The 19706-nt window shown below is 40.5% G+C and overlaps 1 protein-coding gene across 2 annotated transcripts in view; it reads right to left on the reverse strand.

Moving 5' to 3' along the window:
* The window catches only part of LOC122813787 (polymerase delta-interacting protein 2-like), a 441156-nt gene extending 422274 nt beyond the window's left edge, over window positions 1-18882 (reverse strand). Inside the window, exon 1 of one of the 2 annotated variants that reach the window (XM_044086292.1) lies at window positions 18709-18882. In XM_044086292.1, the coding sequence (XP_043942227.1) occupies window positions 18709-18857 (149 nt within the window). In that variant the 5' untranslated portion in view covers window positions 18858-18882. The remainder of the gene's footprint in view (window positions 1-18708) is intronic. The other variant, XM_044086291.1, reaches the window with a different exon arrangement.
* Between the last annotated feature and the right edge of the window lie 824 nt (window positions 18883-19706).

The raw sequence follows: 19706 nt of genomic DNA on the forward strand, positions 1-19706 counted from the left end.
GAAGCAGTATGCAAACGTGAGATGCATTGCTAATGTTTGCTACTATACCCCGGCCCCATCTGCACTCCAGGCCAGCTTTTTGCGATGGGTAAGATCTTTAACTTAATGTATCCATTTTCTATTTTTGGGGGCATGCTTTCTAGGCAATCTGTTAGTTCCCTGTTTCTGCAATGCTGCACATCGCGCAGATATGCTTAGCCAAACCATGTTTTGGGATGTGGTGCATTGCCCAAAAGTGGAATTAAAAGAAGACAAAGAGGAAAAGATGCTAAAACGAAGGGACACATGCACACCATCTGTAGAAACACAGTAAAAATTGAGAGTACACATCACAAAATTTCTATATATGTCAGGATTTCAATCCTCACACCAATATAGCTTCAGAAAACAGGGGGGATGCCTTACTCCTCTTTGATGGGGGGGTGTATGCCCCTTCCCCTTGCTGATCCCACTGCAGCTGTTTCCGCAGGATCAGATTGTAAAGTACAGCACACACTGTGAATATTTGTGTACATGTGCGTGGATTATACTGTTGGGCTCTACCTGATATATCAAGGCACCGGAACCAAGACTTCAGCCCAAACACACGCTCTATGATGTTTCCAGTTTGACTGTGTGCCTCATTATGCCATTCTTGTGTGTGTGTGTGTGTGTGTGTGTGTGTGTGTGTGTGTGTGTGTGTGTGTGTGTGTGTGTGTGTGTGTGTGCACTTCTGATGTGTGTCATCAGCCACGGTTCCAGGGCATAGCCAGCATCCCACAGTAAATGACCCTGTGGGATTTCCCCCTAGCAAACATCTGTGGTAGCTGTGATGTGTGCCAGATATGCGAGTCATGACAACTGCTAGGGTTGCCAGCACACACATTCAAGATAATTCCCTGGGTATTACACACAAGCTGGCAGTTGAAAGAGTGGTATCCCTTGTGGTTAAAGTAGATTCTACCCTGCTGACCAGGTGGTGCCTTGATGTTTACATGAGTGCAATCTATGGCATGCAGTACTTCAGGGTAGTGGCCTATGTGGTAAAAGATTTCCATATTGCTGTCCCTCTCTTCAGAAATACTGGGGAAAAATAGGTGCTCACTGGCATGTATGAGCATAACATCCAGAAATTGGGGGATCATCCTAGAGGCTAATACCTGTGACAACACCCAACATGTCCCCCTTGGTCTTTGAAAGTTACCAATAACTAATATTCTGAGGGTTACACATACCTTAGTTTCCACTGGGATGGGTTCCCCTATGTTGGCTCTAAGTTTAGGGTGACGGTGCTCGCAGAGTTCTTGTAATGTGTCCTTGTCCACCATGCAGTGCTCTACAATCAGCTCATGTAGCATCTGGAAAGGTACTCTGGGCCTGAACACTCTTCTCCTTCTTGGCCTAGGCCTATTGTCAGCAGCACTGGCTTCAACCTCTAGCAGATGCAGAACAGCTGCAGCAGCCCCTAGCATTACGTTAGTTAAAATTTATTGTCTATACTCCAATGGCATTGAAGACTAAAGGAAATAAAAACAGGATGGAGGCTACATGGATACTTTATACATTGCTGAATAGCTCCACTGTGTTGGATCGGTTGATTAACATGCAATTCACCTGCTTATGCCATTACTAACATCTACTAAAACACAACTGTTCATTAGTGCACTATGCGTAGCTATAAGCACCTCTGCGCACCTTCGCAAAAATAAGATAAGCATAGGCAAAATTGATATTTTCTCCCTTCTTGGGATATAGAGCAAACATGCAGTATAAAAAGTGATGGAAAGGTTGCACACCCTGTAGTCGAAACCAGGACCATCTATATTCCACCGCTAACACATACATGTGCTGCCACAAAAATAGTTACACAACAACACAGAGAAACCTGCCATTCATTCCTCTGTTTCTTGTGGTTACGCTAAGTGCCATATCACACAAACAATGGCAAAATAAAGTACATTGTAAAGAGATCACACATTTTAACAAACAAATAATGAGGAGGACACAGATCTTGGGAATTGTGCACTGCTTACATGCACTGTCCAGCCCTACATGTTCACCTCTGTAAGTGTACCCCGACACAACCCCCTGATGTCAGCATTCACTGTTGCCATGCATTCAACACGAACACTGTAGTGCCTACACAGAGAACATCCCTAACATGGTAACTCTTTTTTGAGATTCAACAATTCTACTGAGTTTTGATCACATTTCCATCTGCACCATGGTGACAGCCCGGAATCTACATAATTAGTAACCATGTAGCCAGGGAAACTGCACGAGAGCCCAGTGTTGTAACAAAGGAATACTGTAATCCATCAGCTATATCCTGCATATGCTTACATTACAGTATAATACTGTTTCATGGAAGTTTACACATTTTAACAGCCTACATTACAAGTACATTCTTCATGGATGGGGGAGCAAAGCTGCATTTATGTCATGGCACTTAAAATGGAATAATTACGATTCTTACACTGATTTTCTAGCATCCACCCTGTGTAATTAGGTCAGAATGTGTGTGGTGTTACATGTTAAGGGTAGTTCTGTACAAATTTAAGAGCATTTATTTGCTCTTGTTTCCATGTAGACTCCTTTCAGTGGCTGTATTTGGCAAGTTTTGGAATACACGAACACTGAGCCTACATGGCTGCTTTAGAGGTTGTTGAATCACTCCACCGTGTTGATTGGATTCATTAGCATAAGATTTAGCTACTTATGCTGCAATTTGCAAGCCATGCAAGTTTCCATATATGCGCAAGTGCAGACCGCTGCTATAAGGAATTTACTGCACCTATACCTTTTTATGGCCGTGTGCACATAGCTCCTTGACATATACACGGTAAAAATTATAGTGCAAGTTTTACTGAATCTTCCCAATAGCCAATTACATGCACTTGCTTTGAAAACTGTAGCAATATATTTTAAGCATGAGCACAGTATTAAGTTATACTAATCAGAAGTGTGAACACAGTGAAAAGTACAGAACCTCAAGAAGAACTATGACTTCTGCTTTATAAAAGGAGCTCATGCACCTCCCCCTCACTATATTAATAAACTGACAAAAGACCCAATTCAAAAGGAGTCAGAGGCACCAGCCCCTGCCTTATAAGTTGCACTTGTAACAAAACATACAGAACTCTACCAGCTGCCACTAATTTGTGTGTGATGGCCAGCAGCAATGAACGTACAATCCAAACTACTTCCCACTAAATATGCGAGAGGTGAATGACTAAGAGTGTATGGCAAGTTCATAATGCTGCCTTGGGTAATAACAACAGTTGCAACATCAAAAATAAGCTTTATATTGTACAGTTGCAAATCAAAGTTATAATCACTGGCTCCATTCACTCACTTGTGGCTTCCAGTGCCATTCTACCAACATACATGCATGCATTCTATTTTCCAGAAGTTAATGATCTAGCTCCTGTACAAACACCTCCTTCCCTGTCTTTATGTTAATACTGTCACCAACAAAGCCACAATTGCTTTTCACACTCATTGCTTTGGTAGCAAAACCCTGAAGCCAAAAGTTATTAGAACACCATACCAATGCACCCATCTTTACACTAATAATAAACAAACATCTACAAGTATTTAAAACTGCATAATAACAGTCTGTACACTAGGTCAACTAAAGCATAGACTTAGTAAAAAATCAAAACAAGCATCTATAAATCTACAAAGAAGTATTACAAATTTCTGTTAAAGATGCATTTGATTTTTTTCTACCTCGGACATTAAAATATATACAGTAGCAACTAATATTTCACAGGCCATGGAATTGAGTTCAAGTCCAAGACATTTGCTTGCACAACCCAGAAGACAGGCCAGAAGTCCTTGGCTAACAGTTTAGGTCTAATTCAGCCAGAATTGTGGTGTAGAGGTATAAAGCACCAACTATGGTCCGGGTGATCTGGGGTTGATAAGTAGCTTAGGTGTTTGAAGGGCTGGCAAGGAAGGGGTGGGGGCATTCCCTGTGGGCAGGCATGGTCTATAAAAGTAGTAGTTCCTAGGATGTAACAAACGAACACAAGGGGGGGATACCAAGGGTAAGTCATAAATGCAAGCAATCCACAGTGGAAGCAGTCAATGGCACTACCTGCCTCCCAAGAACATCCTTAGGGTCCACACTGGCCTTGGTCCTAAAATGGATATAGTCTGGTGGCAGTAGGAAAAGCTGGCAGACCCAAAGATGGATGGGGAGGGACTCGGGTAGCCGGAAAGAATGAAACAGAAGAGCAACAGAATCCCAATTAGTACAGCCTGTAACACGGAGGAAAGTGGGTCCTAATAAGGTAATGCACTGACAAGCAAACGTAGTTTCAGTTTCTAGCAATTTTTCTCATTTCCAATGAAAGCAGTCACACACTATTCACATTTTTACTGTCTACATGTTATGAATTTTACACAATGTATGACTTACAGCAACCACAGCTTTGAAACATAACTCAATTTACTTCAGCTTAATCCAGCTTCTTCAGATTACCAATACTTTAAGGAATCTGTGAAAACATTTTTTTCTATAATAACTCTCATTAAGGAATTCTATGTAAACTTATGCTAGCAATAAAGAAGGAGATGAGGCAAGTGACAGTAAAGCTTGCTGACAGCAAATAATAAGAAAACTAGACTCGTCATTTTTAAACCACGGCCTCAAAAAGTTGATCTTAAATCAGTTAATTGAAATGATCCACTTTCAATCTAAAGCTCTGCAAGAGCAGAGCCAAGAGTTTAAACTTGGCATTCAGGGCTAGCCACACAGTGGAGTGAACATTGGCTCTAGAACATCGTCACTGTTGACGTGACACAGTCTCCATATGTAAAAATGGGAAAAAAGGGATGTGGATAGATGTGTTTGGTCTTACAATCTAATTTATGTATGCAGTTGTTAACTGGGAGAAAGCACTAGTTCCATGGACCATTTTCAGACTCACCCTAGAAGAGAATACAAAGCCAAAAAATGACACGTGAAGAGACTGTATAAACAAAAAAATGAAATAAAAAGACAAAATACACAGTGCAGGTGATTAACAAAGCAATACAAATTAAAGCATAATGCAGCATCTTAGAACATCTGACATGGATATTTTCTAGAACAGGCGACCATCAGCTAAAGTAACACATTATGTACAACAGTTTGCCACAACCCAAATTTTAAGCATTTTTCATTTAGAGACCATTGTAGTGATCCCACATGCTTCTACAGATATATACCACTCTGTTCCCCTTGTTGTACAATTGAGACTCGTGCTCAACCCAGTTTACATCAAAGGGGTACCATCAAGATTTCCTGCAACATCTTCCAAGACAGCAACCACTATTAATGTAACAGCCCTTTAAGTTTCCCTAACATTTTAGACTTTTGGCTTACTACCAAATCAAACTTCATATATGGACTTCTCATTGCTTTTTTCCACAGCCATAAATCTCAAAACACTGAAGCTAGCTTTGAAGCCCATTTTATGGGCATTTACTGGAAGATATGAATCACAAAATGCTGATGACGGCTGAACATGCATTTTTTCGTGTCTGTGCAACATCTGACTATAGCTTTTTATAAGATGTTTAAGTAATTCAGAGTATTTTCTACCTTATGCCCACTATAATCAGGTACACTTTTATAAAATCATACCCAGTTAAGGATTTAAGATGACAAGTAAGAGATAATTATGCCTGCATACCTTACATTGCTTTTTGTTCAGCACATTGGTATGCATTGAACCATAATTCATTTTGTGACCATTTGAATCCAGTCATTGCACTTTGGAAATGACATGTAATGAAACAGAAGCCAGAGGGAAGACTTACGCAAGCCAAATTATTTAGAAAAATAATAATAAAACAGCTCTGTCCAGAAGACTAAGGGGATAAGCAGCATGGATTCCCTATGTCATCCTGGTCCTGGGTTTGGTTTCCTCAGTCTATGACAACTACATAACTTTGAACAAGTGCCCTCAGGCCTCCACTGGCAATGGGCCTCGACCATCTTGGATAGTCAGGTTGCCTCAGGAAATTTTTTAAGAAATTATACAAACACACACACAATATTACATATCTATATATTTGACACATATTGTGTGTAGGTTTGTATATACACAATATATTCTGCATACAAATTCAGAAATATAAAATATATGTAATTACATAAACATACATATTGATTCATTCTCTCCCTCACACACACTCTCAGTACTTAAGCAGATTATATACTCAAAAAGCTCAACTCTAAATACAACAAAAAAATTCCACTTTCACTAACATCATTCTTGTTCTGACTATTTAATCTAGTAGGAAACTGGGGTCTATATTATGCTGTCGAAACATGTTAACATTGAACACCACATCGTCGACAAGTACTTAGCGGAAATTCACTTCTGTGATTCATTGAATACTTAAAGGGCAAACAACTACTTGCTCTGCAACCCAACAGAACTAAATCTACCTAAACCAAACCCACTCATGTTGGGGTGGGGGCTGTGCCCCTCACACTCACCCTAACTAAATATACCAACTCCCACATCCCACTACAGTGGAGAAAAGGGCAAAATTGTGTAGTTGGTCATCTACATCTTTGCCCTTTAAGTATTCAGCAAATTGCAGAAGTGAATTTCTCTGAATACTTGTTGACAATGTGGTGTTCGATATCAACATGTTTTAACGGCGTAATATAGGCCCGGAAATTGTTGGTTACAGTGAAAAGTCAAAGTGGAAGCCCTGGATTTTTCTCCCAGAGAAATCATTTTATTTATTTATTTTAACTTTTTTAATTAGTATCTGTGTTCTTTTGGGTCTTCTTTTGGCCAGTAGTGCTTGCTGTGCTTTTTAAATACCTTCATTAAATTATCATTCATGACATAGGCAAACATACATTAACAGAAGTAAAACAAACCCTATTAACATTTTTTCCAATTTACATAAATTATATATCAAGTATCTTCTTTTTTTGCAATTATCCTCAGTCCAGCATTACACAAATTGTTCAATTCCTGTCTTCCCTTAAACTTCATTCCTCTTTATTCTGTACATATTACTCCTACAATTTCCATTTATTTCTATGTAATTTGCTCCTTCCCTTTTCTAAAAATACCACTTCCAGTTCTTCCAGAAAGAGGATTTGGGAGATGGAGATGGACAGTAATAAAACCAGTAACAATGTGGGATTACTATGAAATAATTATATTTGTGAAATACGACAGAACAAAAAAATCTGGAAATACTAGACTTTCCGAACTTGTTGCACTTCTGGGGGGACTCTAAAGTATATGCTCTACTTCATGTCATTAATGTTCTGAAAATGCTTTGGGGAGGGGAAGAGAGGGGAGAAAGTTAACTGTAAGTAAAGAAAACATTTGCTTTTCTTAATAGTACTATTTTTGTGGTGTAAGAATTTACTTTATAGCATGCAAAGAAAACCAAAGTGTAATGGGGATTGTAAATAGGCACTGCTATCCCCCCCCATTTCTTTCTCCCTTTCTTCTTGTTCAGTTTTAAGAAACATATGCACCGCAATGTAAAAAAAGGAGCCTGGTTAAAAAGAGCATGACAAGAGAAAAATTAATGTGCTTTTTCTCATTCTTGCATGGGGGAATAACTGGATTAAGGACAAAAGAGTGATTTAGTAACATGTTTTAAGAGAAAGCAAGTAAATGAAAAGTAACATTGAATATTATGAGGCTTTGTTTCAACAAATGAATGCATGCTTAGTAGAAATTCTGTATCTGGCCCTCTGGTCTCCATGGAAACAATCTGACAAAGAGAAATAGGCTGTCTGGATGTCCTTACATTCGCTGCTGCAATATTCATTACAAATGGGGATTCCCTGCTGTGAAGCCCACCATCCTGCCAGTTTACCAAAGTCTACCATTGCTTTAAGGTACGCTGAACATCACCTAAATACTCCTTGTGTAGTGTAAGGCATAAAGGTGATGTTCAGGCGTACCATCCTCAGAACTTCTTTGCCACCAGTCTGAATGCTGTTTTTAACCATCGGATGGTTACCTCTGTCCGTTTTTTTTCCCCGTTTGTTGGCATTCCAATGATAACTCCTGTTTGCTGAAGTCCTCACCATTGCAGATAAGTACCTTGTTGGGTTTTTTGCTCATTTTCTGACTGTTTTGTGCTACTTGGGGAGTTAATGTCATCCAGGAAGGATAAATGCCAGTGTGGGAGATTGATTCCTAATCAAGACCAGCACGATAAGTGTCTTTTTTGCCTGGGTGCTGGTCACGACCATACGTCTTGTTCTATTTGTCAGGCATTTGCCCCTAAAGCTCTTCATAGTAGGCCTTCTTCCTTTTCTTTGTATCTTGAGAACCAGCATCTTAAGCTTCTTGCTGCAGGTGCTGTGGCTGGAACTTTGGGTAAACTGTCAGGGAAGAAGGGGGTGCATAAGGTAAGGCTGGAATCTTCTGCTGTTCAGCCTCTGCCAGGAGTTTCTCCTAAGGTTATTACAAATCCGGAGACTCGCCTGGTTGTATTGTCAGATTCCTCTACCACATCTGGGTTGGAGATCGGTGAGGATCTGGCAAGCAGCACATTCGATGAGGCTTTGCAGGTGTCCATTTTGGACGTTCACAGGGAACCACGGTTGATTGTTTCCAAGGAGTCTAGAGAGGTTCCGCAGTTTCTCTTTAGGGGAGATGTTCCTACTACAGTTGTGAAATGCCATCCTTCTCAGGTTTCTAGGATGGACATCCCCTTAAAGAAACAGAAAACGAATCATGTTTCTTTTGCTCCTAGGGATCCACAAAGTGAGTGGCAGGCCTTTATTTAGGAGTTATTTAATGCTTTACTGTCATTGAGGCCTCCTCAACAGGTTTTGGTTCCTGCTCCTCCTTGGTACTCTTCTTTCACTAAAAGGCCCAGAGAATGGAATTCTTCTGAGGTGGATTCGGATGATGAATCCCTTGCTCATTCTACCCAGATTCCTTCTCCTTTAGACTATGAGTCTAAGAAGGAGAACTCTAATACTCTAGATAATGCTTCTAAGGAAATTTCCTTTGGGGACACAATCTCTAGGATGATAGAATTTTTTTTTTTAAAGTGGGATTGTGCCCAGGTCTCGGATATCCATAACAGGTACTATGAATTACTGCAGATGGAATCTCCTAAGCTTGCGGCCATTCCTCCTGTCTTGCCTGCTTTATTGGATGTTTTTTCCAATGCCTCAAGCACCAGATTCTCTGCCCCCTGCACCCAAGAAGTCTGACAGGAACAATCTTCAGGCACCCTATAAAACCTTTTTGTTTAAATGTCCTGCTGCTGGCCCCTCTGTGGTGTCTGTAGGCTCTGATAAGCCATCTCAGTTGCTTCCTCCATCCAAGTTACTGCCTTCTGACAAGGAAAGTAGAACCATGGATAAGCTAGGTAAGAAGGTTTATACTTCAACTACACTACCTTTTAGGGCTCTTAATTATCAGATCCATATCTCTAGGTATGTTTTGGCTCTTCTTTCTCAAGCTTGTCAGCTTCTTTCTGATCTTCCAGACTCAGAATAACTCTTCTGCTCTTTCCTTGCTAGGTGCTTCCTCTCAAGTAGTCTTCATTCTAGCAAATGTAGTTATGATGCAACAGATGCCTCTTCTAAGGCTGCTAATTTTGATTCGGTTCTGAGGAGGTATTCTTGGCTTCAGCTTCAACCTTTAACTGATGACATAAAGGTTAAGTTGAAGGATGCTCCTTTAGATAATAAACTTTTGTTTGGGAAAGCGGCTGCTGGTTTATTTAATGCCTCTTCAGGACAAGGGGAAGGCTTTACAGGAGCTTAAACATGTCCGTTTCTCCTGTGCCTAAATTTCAGTGAAACTACGCTTCTAAGCCAGCCTCACCCTCCTTCTAAAGGTAAAAAGGGTGGTAAGCGGGCTCCTCCTGCTAAGACCACTTACACTGCAGGGATTCTAAACCCTTCCTTTCCTGACAAACCAGGTGCCATCTGACTATCCACCTGCTCCCACCCACATTCTTCTCTCTCTTCCTGTTTGGCTCAGAATCACCCAGGACTCTTGGGTTCTGTCGATCATTTGGCAGGGGTACTTCATGGTCTGGATTTCCCATCCTTCTCTTATGGGCATTTCTCAGCCTCCTCGAGAACAACTTCCTTTTTCCCCAGAGGTTCTTCAAGACCTCTTGTCTCAGAGTACTATTCAAGAGGTGGCTGTGCCCCAAAGGGGAAAGGGTTTTATTCAAGAATGTTTCTAGTGCCCAGTAATGAAAGTACTTGGAGACCTATTCTAGACCTCTCTCATCTAAATACCTTTCTGAAGGTGCCTTCCTTTCGGTCCCCTTTTCCTCCCGTGCTCTCCCAGGCCTTACTGGTGTCTCTGGATCTCAAGGATGCTTATCTCCACATTCCAATCCATCCTCTTTTCAGGAGATTTTTGTGTTTCTCTGTTGTTTCCTGGCATTTTCAGTTCTGTGCTTTGCCCTTTGGCCTTTCTACTGTCCCAAGGGTATTCACCAAATGCCTCGCTCCTGTGGTTGCTTTTTGCAGGCTTCAAGGGATCAAAATCTTTCCTTATTTGGATGATCTGCTGATTCAGGCATCCTCTCCAGCTGTCCTTTTGCAAACTCTTCATTTTACCATTTCTCTTCTTCAGTGCCTGGGGTTCACGATAAACTTCAAAAAGTCTTCCCTGACTCCTCCTTAGGGTCATGTCTTTCTGGGATACAGGATTCAAATGGTGGCAATGCTGGCATCCCTGCCTCATCCACAGGCCTTAACTGTCATGTCTTTCAAACTCATCTTCTCATGGCCTCCAATTCAGCCAGGGGAATTTTTGAGAGCTATGGGTTAATGGCTTCCACCATTCCAATGCTCCCTCTTGCCAAACTCCACATGAGGAAGTTCCAGTGGTTTCTGAAGTTGGTATGGCTTCAGCATATGCATCCTTTAGACTTTCCAGTTCCTCTTCTCCCATGTTTCAAGAAAGAACTTCTGTGATGGAGTCACCAGTTGTCTCAGAATCCAGGGCTCCCTTTTCAACCTCTTCCCTCTCAGGATCTGTTCACAGCCACTTCAGATGTGGGATGGGGAGCAACATTTGGATCCCTGAGGGTGCAGGGAGTGTGGTCGCCCGTCAGCAGATGGAACACATCAGCATCAAAGAGATTAGAGCTCTTATGCTGGCTCTTAAGGGCTTTCCTCCTCTCTACTCACTAGAGCCTCTCAAGGTGTTCACAGACAATAACACAGTTATAATGATATATCAACAAACAGGGGGGTACAAGACCTTACCGTCTTTGCCGGCTGACACTTCTGATATGAGATCTGGCTATGAAGTATCATGTCACTTTTCAGGCAGTTTATATTCCTTCAGATCAGAACACTGAGGCAGACAATATGGAGCAGATCCTTCACTAAATCCCACAAATGGATGCTTCACAGGGATGTGTTTCTGGACATTGTTCACCAGTGGAGTACTCCTCAAGTAGATCTCTTTGCCTCCCCTCTGAACAGACAAATTCCTCTGTTTTGTGCCAGAGTCCTAGGTCCTCTGGTATGGAAGGTGGATGCCTTCTCACTTTCTTGGAAGAGGAGGTTTAATTCTCTCCCCTTCCTCTCATTCTGAGAGTCCTGTTCAAGATTCAACAGGATGCTCCCAAATCTTGTTGGTGACTCCCTTTTGGCTGTGACAGCATTGGTCCCCTCTACTTCTGCATCTGGCCAAAGGCAATCATCACAAGTTACCTCACAAGGTGGATCTCCTCACACAAGACAAGGGGTCTCTCATCCATGCCCGCCTGTCCACGCAACAACTGACACTGTGGGTGATAGGGTTTTGATCTCTCACACACATTTTTTTCTGAGTACATGCTGCAGGTCCAGCAGGAGGCCAGGAAACATACTACTAGGAAATCCTACTTGTCTAAATGGAAGAGCTTTTCTATTTGGTGTCTTTCTCGAGACCTGGACCCACTTTCTGTGGATGTTCCTTTGGTTCCCTCATATTTGCGGTGGTTTGGCCTATTCTTCTATTAAGGCCCACTTATCAGCTCTTTCTGCAGGTCTGCCTTTAACTCCCCCGTTAGCTTCTAGATTTGAGGTTAAGCAATTTCTTAAAGGCGTCCTTAATATCAGACCTCCCAAGAAGCCTGTTCCTCCTCCCTGGGATCTTAATTTCGTTCTGGAAAAATTGACTCCGGCTCCTTTTGAGCCTGCTGTTTCAGTTTCATTGCAACATTGTTCTTGGAAGACAGTACTTTTTGTTAGCTCTTACTCCTGCCAGACGAGTGTCTGGGTTGCAAGCCCTTATGGCTTATCCACCTTTTTTGGTATTTCATGAGGACAGGCTGTCCTTGCATTCTAATCCCTCTTTCATGCCCAAGGAGGTTAATGAGTTGTCATTTAATCAGTCTATTAATTTGCCCACTATTTTCCACTCTCTGCAATCTGACAGTGAGAGGGTGCTACATACCTTAAATGTGCATAGACAGCTCAGATTTTATTTGGATAAAACTAAAGCTATCAGAAAATCTGACCAGTTTGTTTCATTTCATCCTAGGTCTTTAGGTTTGGCCATTTTCAAGCAAACTATTTCCACTTGGATTTCAAAGCCTATTTCCTTTTGTTACACTTTTCATGACGACAGCCTTCCTTCTACTGTAAAGGCTCATTATACTAGAGCTGTGGCTTTTTCTGGTGCTTTTTCAGAGGCTTAGACACTCATTCTATTCTTGAAGCTGCTACCTGGACAACTGTGCATACCATCCAACTGGTAATGTTTGTGAAGGTATCTCCAGAGCCAAATCTGTTTTTTTTTTTTTTTATGCCATTCTTCATGGCTTCTTAGAGGGCTCTACTGCTGCTTCCTCCTCCCAAGTTTCTTCTTTAGCTTTGGCACTCTCCCATTTGTAATGAACACCGCAGCAATGAATGTGAAGACATAGTACAACTGTGTAAAATTGTACCATAACTGTAGATGAGCTTGCCTTCACCACTGCAGTATTCACTCCCTCTCTCTATACCCCCCCCCAAGTCTTTTTTCCTATCTGGATGTGTAGGTTTTACTTGGACCGTTGTTCCTACTGGGGTAATCAGTTCTGAGGATGGTATGCCTGAACGTGACCTTTATGCCCTATGCTATTCAAGGAGTGTGTAGGTGACGTTCAGCATACCTTAAAGCAATGGTAGACTTTGGTAAACTGGATGGACGGTGGGCTTCACGGCAGGGAATCTGCATTTGTAATGAATACTACAGTGGTAAAGGCAAGGACATCTACCGTTATGGTAAGATTTTACACAACTGTACTGTCTCATGTCTCCATGCAGACAATCTGATAAAGAGAAATTTGTTACAGTCTGGTAAAGAGTGATTGACTGGGGAAAGAAAACCAGAAAGTGACTAGGAGGCAATGTTCACTGAAAGCATTCAGGGGTTTACCCAGCTTAGAGAGCTATAAAGATAAAATACAACCAGTTAGCACTTAAGCTCAGGCTGCACCATGCATCTTAGCATGGATAACCTTTCTTTTAGTTAACTCAGGTCTCTTGAGTGTGGATGTCAGTTTGGGACATTTGTTCCTATTAGGAGAGTAAAACTTCAATATTTGAAGATGTACATATTTTTTGTGTGTTAGTATTAAATTAATAGGTTTTAGTTATGGTAGTCAAGATAAGCTGGCTCTATTTGCAGAAAATATTGCTTTATACCTGACAAAACCAGAAAGTGACATTACAGTGTTGTGGAACATTCTGAGACAGTTTTAAATCTTTTCGGGATACAAAATTAACAAAGCTTAAATAAAGACAATAGCGGTAAATTATGTACCCACATACAAATTGGTTCAGCAATATCCTTGTTTATGGGAGCATGATAAAATGAAGCATTTAAGAGTACGGATCAATAACGATTCTGGTGTGGCAGCTAAGGGCATGTGGGAGGACACTAAACAAAAAATACAAAAACTGAGAAAATGGAAGCTTTGTTATATGGATATGGATAGTAAGTTGAAAGCAGTTAACATGCTTTTAGTCCCATTACTTTTATACACAGGTGAGGAACGTCAACGAGAGAAGTTGTTGTAGATAGCACTTAATAAAGAGCTGAAGGACTTTATCTGGGAGGGGGAGACGGCAAGAGTCAAGTGGGATAAATTGATTCTTCCAGTAGAACAGGGTGGATTGAGATTATCAGATTTGAAGGGGTATTTCAGAGCTACACGGTTAAGGCTCCTATACACAGCAAAAGCAGAAAACTACAATTCAAAGTGGAAAGGGATGATGATGAAACATGGGGGAAGCTCAAGAACCAAGGAGAGACTGGGATTTTGGATGCAGGGCTTTAAGGAGAATAAAAATAATCATACAGAATATTATATCTATAAAGTAGCAGATAGTATCCTAAGAACTAAGCCAATATGGGAATGGAGAAAGGAGATTCTGCTGATAGGAATGACTGCAATTAGGAATATAGACAATAGGCAAGAAGGAGTTGGAATTAGGGAAAACTAGCAATGGAATCAAGGTGTTGGGAGCAAATTACTAGAGAGGGAAAGATGGCAGAAAGGGAAGATGTCGAGAATTTATTTGGACTGCAGGTTAGAGATTGATATCAGTCCTTGATAGGGAAGGCAGAGTACAGACAAAGAGAATGAAAAGGGGGGGGGGGGGCTCCTAAAAGAAAGACCAGCGCTGGTAGAGTTTTTAGTATAAGCTAAAACAGAAGCTACCATTAAAAATGGAATAATAAGTACAGCATACAAAATATTGCATAATAACTATAAAAATCATAGGAGATTAGAAAAGATTGGGAAGAGAAACTGGATAAGCAATTCACAAAGAAACAATGGGAGGATGTATGTATGTCTCCCAAATATGCAACAAAATCTAGAAGATTTAGGATTTTTGCCTGGAAATGTTTACATTTTATATCCAAAGTAGACTCCAGAGAATTTTTTTCTCAGGTAGACTGCAAATGTTGGGAGGTGTGACGAGGGAGAAAGAGGTAACTGGGAACATGTTTTCTGGGAGTGCAGTGAGTTGGCAGACTTTAAGGATCCCCTGTGGGATCTACTGTTGGAGATGCTGGGTGGGCAAATTGGTATGACGAGGCAGATTTTTTTTCTGAGCTATGATACAGAATCAGAACTGCCTAGACATGGTAAGGCCTTGCTGTGTCTAATTACAGTGGCCGCCAAAAACAATTACTAGAAAATGGAAATCAAAATCTAAACCAGCTATACTAGAAGCAGTGAATATAGTAACAGAGATAAAACAACTAGAACTGAGATCTTTAAAAGGTATGAGCAAACTATATAGGAAAAAAAGGAATTGTGGGAACAATGCATACAGGAGAGGAATGAGGTGTAAAAGAAGGCAGGACTTATAATGAGCTATGTGATGTTTGGCTGAAAATGATTGGATAGATTATAAGTGATGTATTATGTTTGCAAATGGGAGTGTGTCAGTATGGTTTCTGATGTAAAATGCTTGCAACTAGGATTGTGTCGGCGACTGCCTATGTCGTACGTGATAGCATAATAAAGATGTTTCTTAAAAAGGGGGGGGCAAGAATTGAATAATTTATGTAATGTTGCTTAGGTTATATGATATGTAACAATATATGTGAGGTATAATATTTGTAAATGCGAACTTGTTGATACAGTTTAATTACTTTTATATACATGTAAATTTGCTTATGTCACGAGTGATAATTCTCTAAAATGTAGTGGAAGCCCTGGATTTAACAAGAAATCAGACTGGACAACATTAGCCACTAAATAAGCAAGAGAAACATGGACCCAATGTTTTATGCAGCTAATTACTCTCCCTTTAATGAGCATCAACATATCAAAGAAAATCATGTGTACAAAAACAATGCAGTTACATTTAAACTCTAGACAGGACAACAATTTCACATTATTAGAGAAGAAATGTACAATGACAGTTATACAGAGGAAATCTAGCTTTCCAGATGATCATATCTAGTCTCCCCTGAAGTCAAAGCTGAGCCTAGTGAGTCCAGTCAATAAACACAATTTAAGTTATACCTCAAAAATAAAATCAATTTAAATGCCGTAACAGCGGACATATCATATAATCTAGTAAGTTCCCTCTGTATTACTTTACAATGTAATTCATGACTTTACCGTTTGTAAATTTGTACATCAACTGAATGGATTTTGTTGTGTTATCCTGTTTACCTCAGATTGTGTGAGATCTCACTGTAACAATTGTGTCACTTACTTTTGAATTGTTACAGTACTTTATGTAACAAAGACTGAGCTTCTAACCTATCACACTGCGATCAGTGCTCTACCATGGTAAAAAAATAAATAAATAACCCAAGGTTAATTAAGGAATTGGGGAGGGCATTCACCAGATACCTGGGTTACTTCAAATAGTAGCTTAGGTGTCCAACACCAATTCTTTGGGTTCTCATTTTAGCCAAAGCACATAAACTAGCTGGCAGCGAATGCTAAAAGCACCACTGCTGGATCCACTCCACTCTTTATCACAATAAATACTGGCTATACCAAGATGTGCATGTTACATCCCTGCTCTAAAAATGACCAGTTTCCTAAACAGGGCCATTCTATACACATTCTCCATCAAGAAAAAAATGAATAATACTTATGAATCTAGTCACTGATGCTGACAGGACTGTTTCAAGTAAGGCAGACATATCAAAAGAGGTACCACTTTTAATGACTCCAAATGCATATGTCTAGAGAAAAAACATGACTGCAATCAACTGCCACTTTCACCAAACTGCATCATTTTACTACTAAAACATGCTCCTATATATCATCACTTACTCAGGTACTGGACGGCCAGACAGTTTGAAGAAATCTGCAACTAACAGCCTGCTCTCACTCTCTCTCAAACAGAAGGCTAGCATTATATTCACAGCTCAAATGTCACCTGGTGAGAATCACAAGGACACTTGGCATAAGCAAACAAGCTAAAATGACACAGTAGTTGGCATATAAATATCTGAGAAGGAGCACACATGCCATATGGAAAGTCGTGCATACAGACAAACCACCCAAAGAATGACAACCTGGACTCCAAATGCCAAGGCCTTACAGTACTCCATAGGACATGTGCGCATGTCAGTTAAGGTGGTTAAGCCAGAGATCATTACCAGTGTGATACAGAAAGCACATACAAAGGTTCATATGCCTTAGTCACTCACTCTAAACATATCAAATATCAGTTACACTGGATTATATTATTTCCTCTACAGCACCAAATTAGTAAACAGTGGGGGATGAAAAGCGAACAGTTTGTGTCTTTCGGCTTTTCCCGGTTAGAGGATGCCACAGCGGACTCCGGTCCGCTAATGATTTGCAGTAGATTTTTACGTACTGGCTTGCCGGGCCTAACGCACAACCTTCAACGAAGGAACGCCCATTCACGCATGTCGAACTGGCAACGTCTAACTGAGGCGACAACGTAAACAGTACTATGCTTAAATACTGCAATTTTATAAACTTCCCTTGAATGCATAATCTGCATCTACACGACAATAATTCAGCACAACTTTCAGGACAGGCAGTAACATTCGAAGGAAAACATTCTCTGGTGTGATGGAGGTGTGTGGGGGGAGGGGGTAAATGACAAATATCCAACCCACTCAAGCAACGAGTAATGATAATATGAATATTAAAAAAGGTGCCTCTTCATTGGCAAAATCCAGCTAAGGAAAGAACTTGCTCTAAGGCCCCACCACCATCACAGAGTACCTATCTCCACTGTAACCTTTAAGAAGACTGCAAAACTATGAAATCTTCACATTGGTGACTATACATTTGCTTAATTACATGGCATCTGTAATACTGTATGCGTCTGCAACTGACGCATACCCAAACACACCCATTGTTCTGTGCAAAGTAAATCATTTCCCAGACCACTGCCAAAAATTATGCAGCTTGCATCATCAGTAGCCACTCTTGTAATCAAAGGGAAGCTAAAAAATAAAACGGGCTCATTAGCTAGTTCTGAAGTTTGTAAACAAACTGTCATTTTCTCAAACATGCTAGCAGTTGATTCTTGAAAGCATTTTGATAACACTAGTGTATACCACAAAGGAAAAAAAGACTAAACATTTCAGTATTTCTGTTTTTGATTAAAGTTAGTAAACAGTTTAATCAATTCAAGGTCAGGGAGATTGGGTCCCTTCAACAGCTCCCACAAAACTTAAATAACTACTTGGGAAATTAAAACATACAGGGGTCAAATGCTAACAAGCTAATTTTTCCATCTCCTAGACCCAGTGAGAATCAGACGGATGTTCCCATTTCCAAATACATATGTAGTCTGTATTTCTGCACCAAAATGATCATTAAAGCAGCAATGTGTAATTTTAATAAACTAAAAGGTCACAATAATGTCACCTGAGCTGGTATTCAATTACGCCTCTTGACAATGTCACGTGACGAATATAATTAAATGTCTCATTAGGTATACCCCGGAATGAACATTATTTACTTGTCAGTGCTACCCTAAATATTTTAGGGCTCTCAGCACATGTGCTAACATGGGATGATTCAAGTTAAAACTTTACTATAAAGTAACTACATTATGGGGGTATGGCGTGCCTGTAATAGGTAGACAGTCCAATAGCCCCTTATCTGTACTACTTACTAATTACCTTTCATTATGGGAGTAATCTAAACTTAACTGCAAATACCAAGTATTTTCCGAGCACCACATATCTGAATGTACTGCTTTCTCAGTGTGCTCCACACAACAGCACACCATTTACATGTAATTGTTTTTCTCACCTAGAAGACATAACCCGTAGCTGCACCCGGGTACAACCCTTACAAATTCTGAACAACCGTGGAGAAAATGTATTGAACATCCCCGTCGGATAACGAAACAGTAGAAACAACCAACCTCCCCTACTTAAGATTCCTACGGAGGAAGCCATAACACAATACGAAAGACGCACGTGAACAATGCCCCGCCCAGTCTCTTAATAGGCGCAGGCGCGAACTATCCCGGTTCTTCAAAGCGTTTTCTGCTTAAAATGTCTAATTTTCTTCTTAGGCATTTATCTTTTGTCATAGTTGTAGATGGGAAATACATTTTAGCTGCAGTTAATTATACACAAACATATGTATGTACCTATCTATCTATCTGTCTATATATATATATATATATACACACACACACACACACACACATATATATACATTTCGTGGAAACGGCAGAAGTTCGAACACCGTATGTTCGAACTTCTAACCTCGAAGTGCAAAACCATCGAAGGCTTAAAACAGCGATTTTTTTCCAGAAACACACACACACCAAAAAAACAGCAATCCACACACGCATGCACTTAAAATCCTACATATAACCCTACACTAAACTGTACATACACTACTATCTATCCACGTACCTTAACCCTAACACTAAGGTCCGTCACTATCGCGCACTCACCTGACCCACATCCTAACTCACCTATCCCACCCTTACCGTAAAGTCTGTCACTATCGCACACCCACCTCACCCGCACCCTAACCCTAACTCACCTAACGTCCACACAATTGCACACTTACCCGAACCTGACCCGTAACTTTCCACTAGACTGCTAAAATCTGGGAAAGGTTAGAGGTATGTGTATGGTTGTGGTATGCTTCAATTTCTGAATGTATGATTACAGCTAGACATACAAATTAATGTCCTATGAGATTTTGGCAAATGCGGGGGCACCATATGTCTCATTTTCAAATATGTGAAGGTACGTCTTTAGTTATGGTTCCAGCCAAATTGCGTAGAC

Source organism: Protopterus annectens, chromosome 10.part0, assembly GCF_019279795.1.
Source record: "Protopterus annectens isolate FY-2018-M chromosome 10.part0, PAN1.0, whole genome shotgun sequence".
NCBI lineage: Eukaryota > Metazoa > Chordata > Ceratodontiformes > Protopteridae > Protopterus > Protopterus annectens.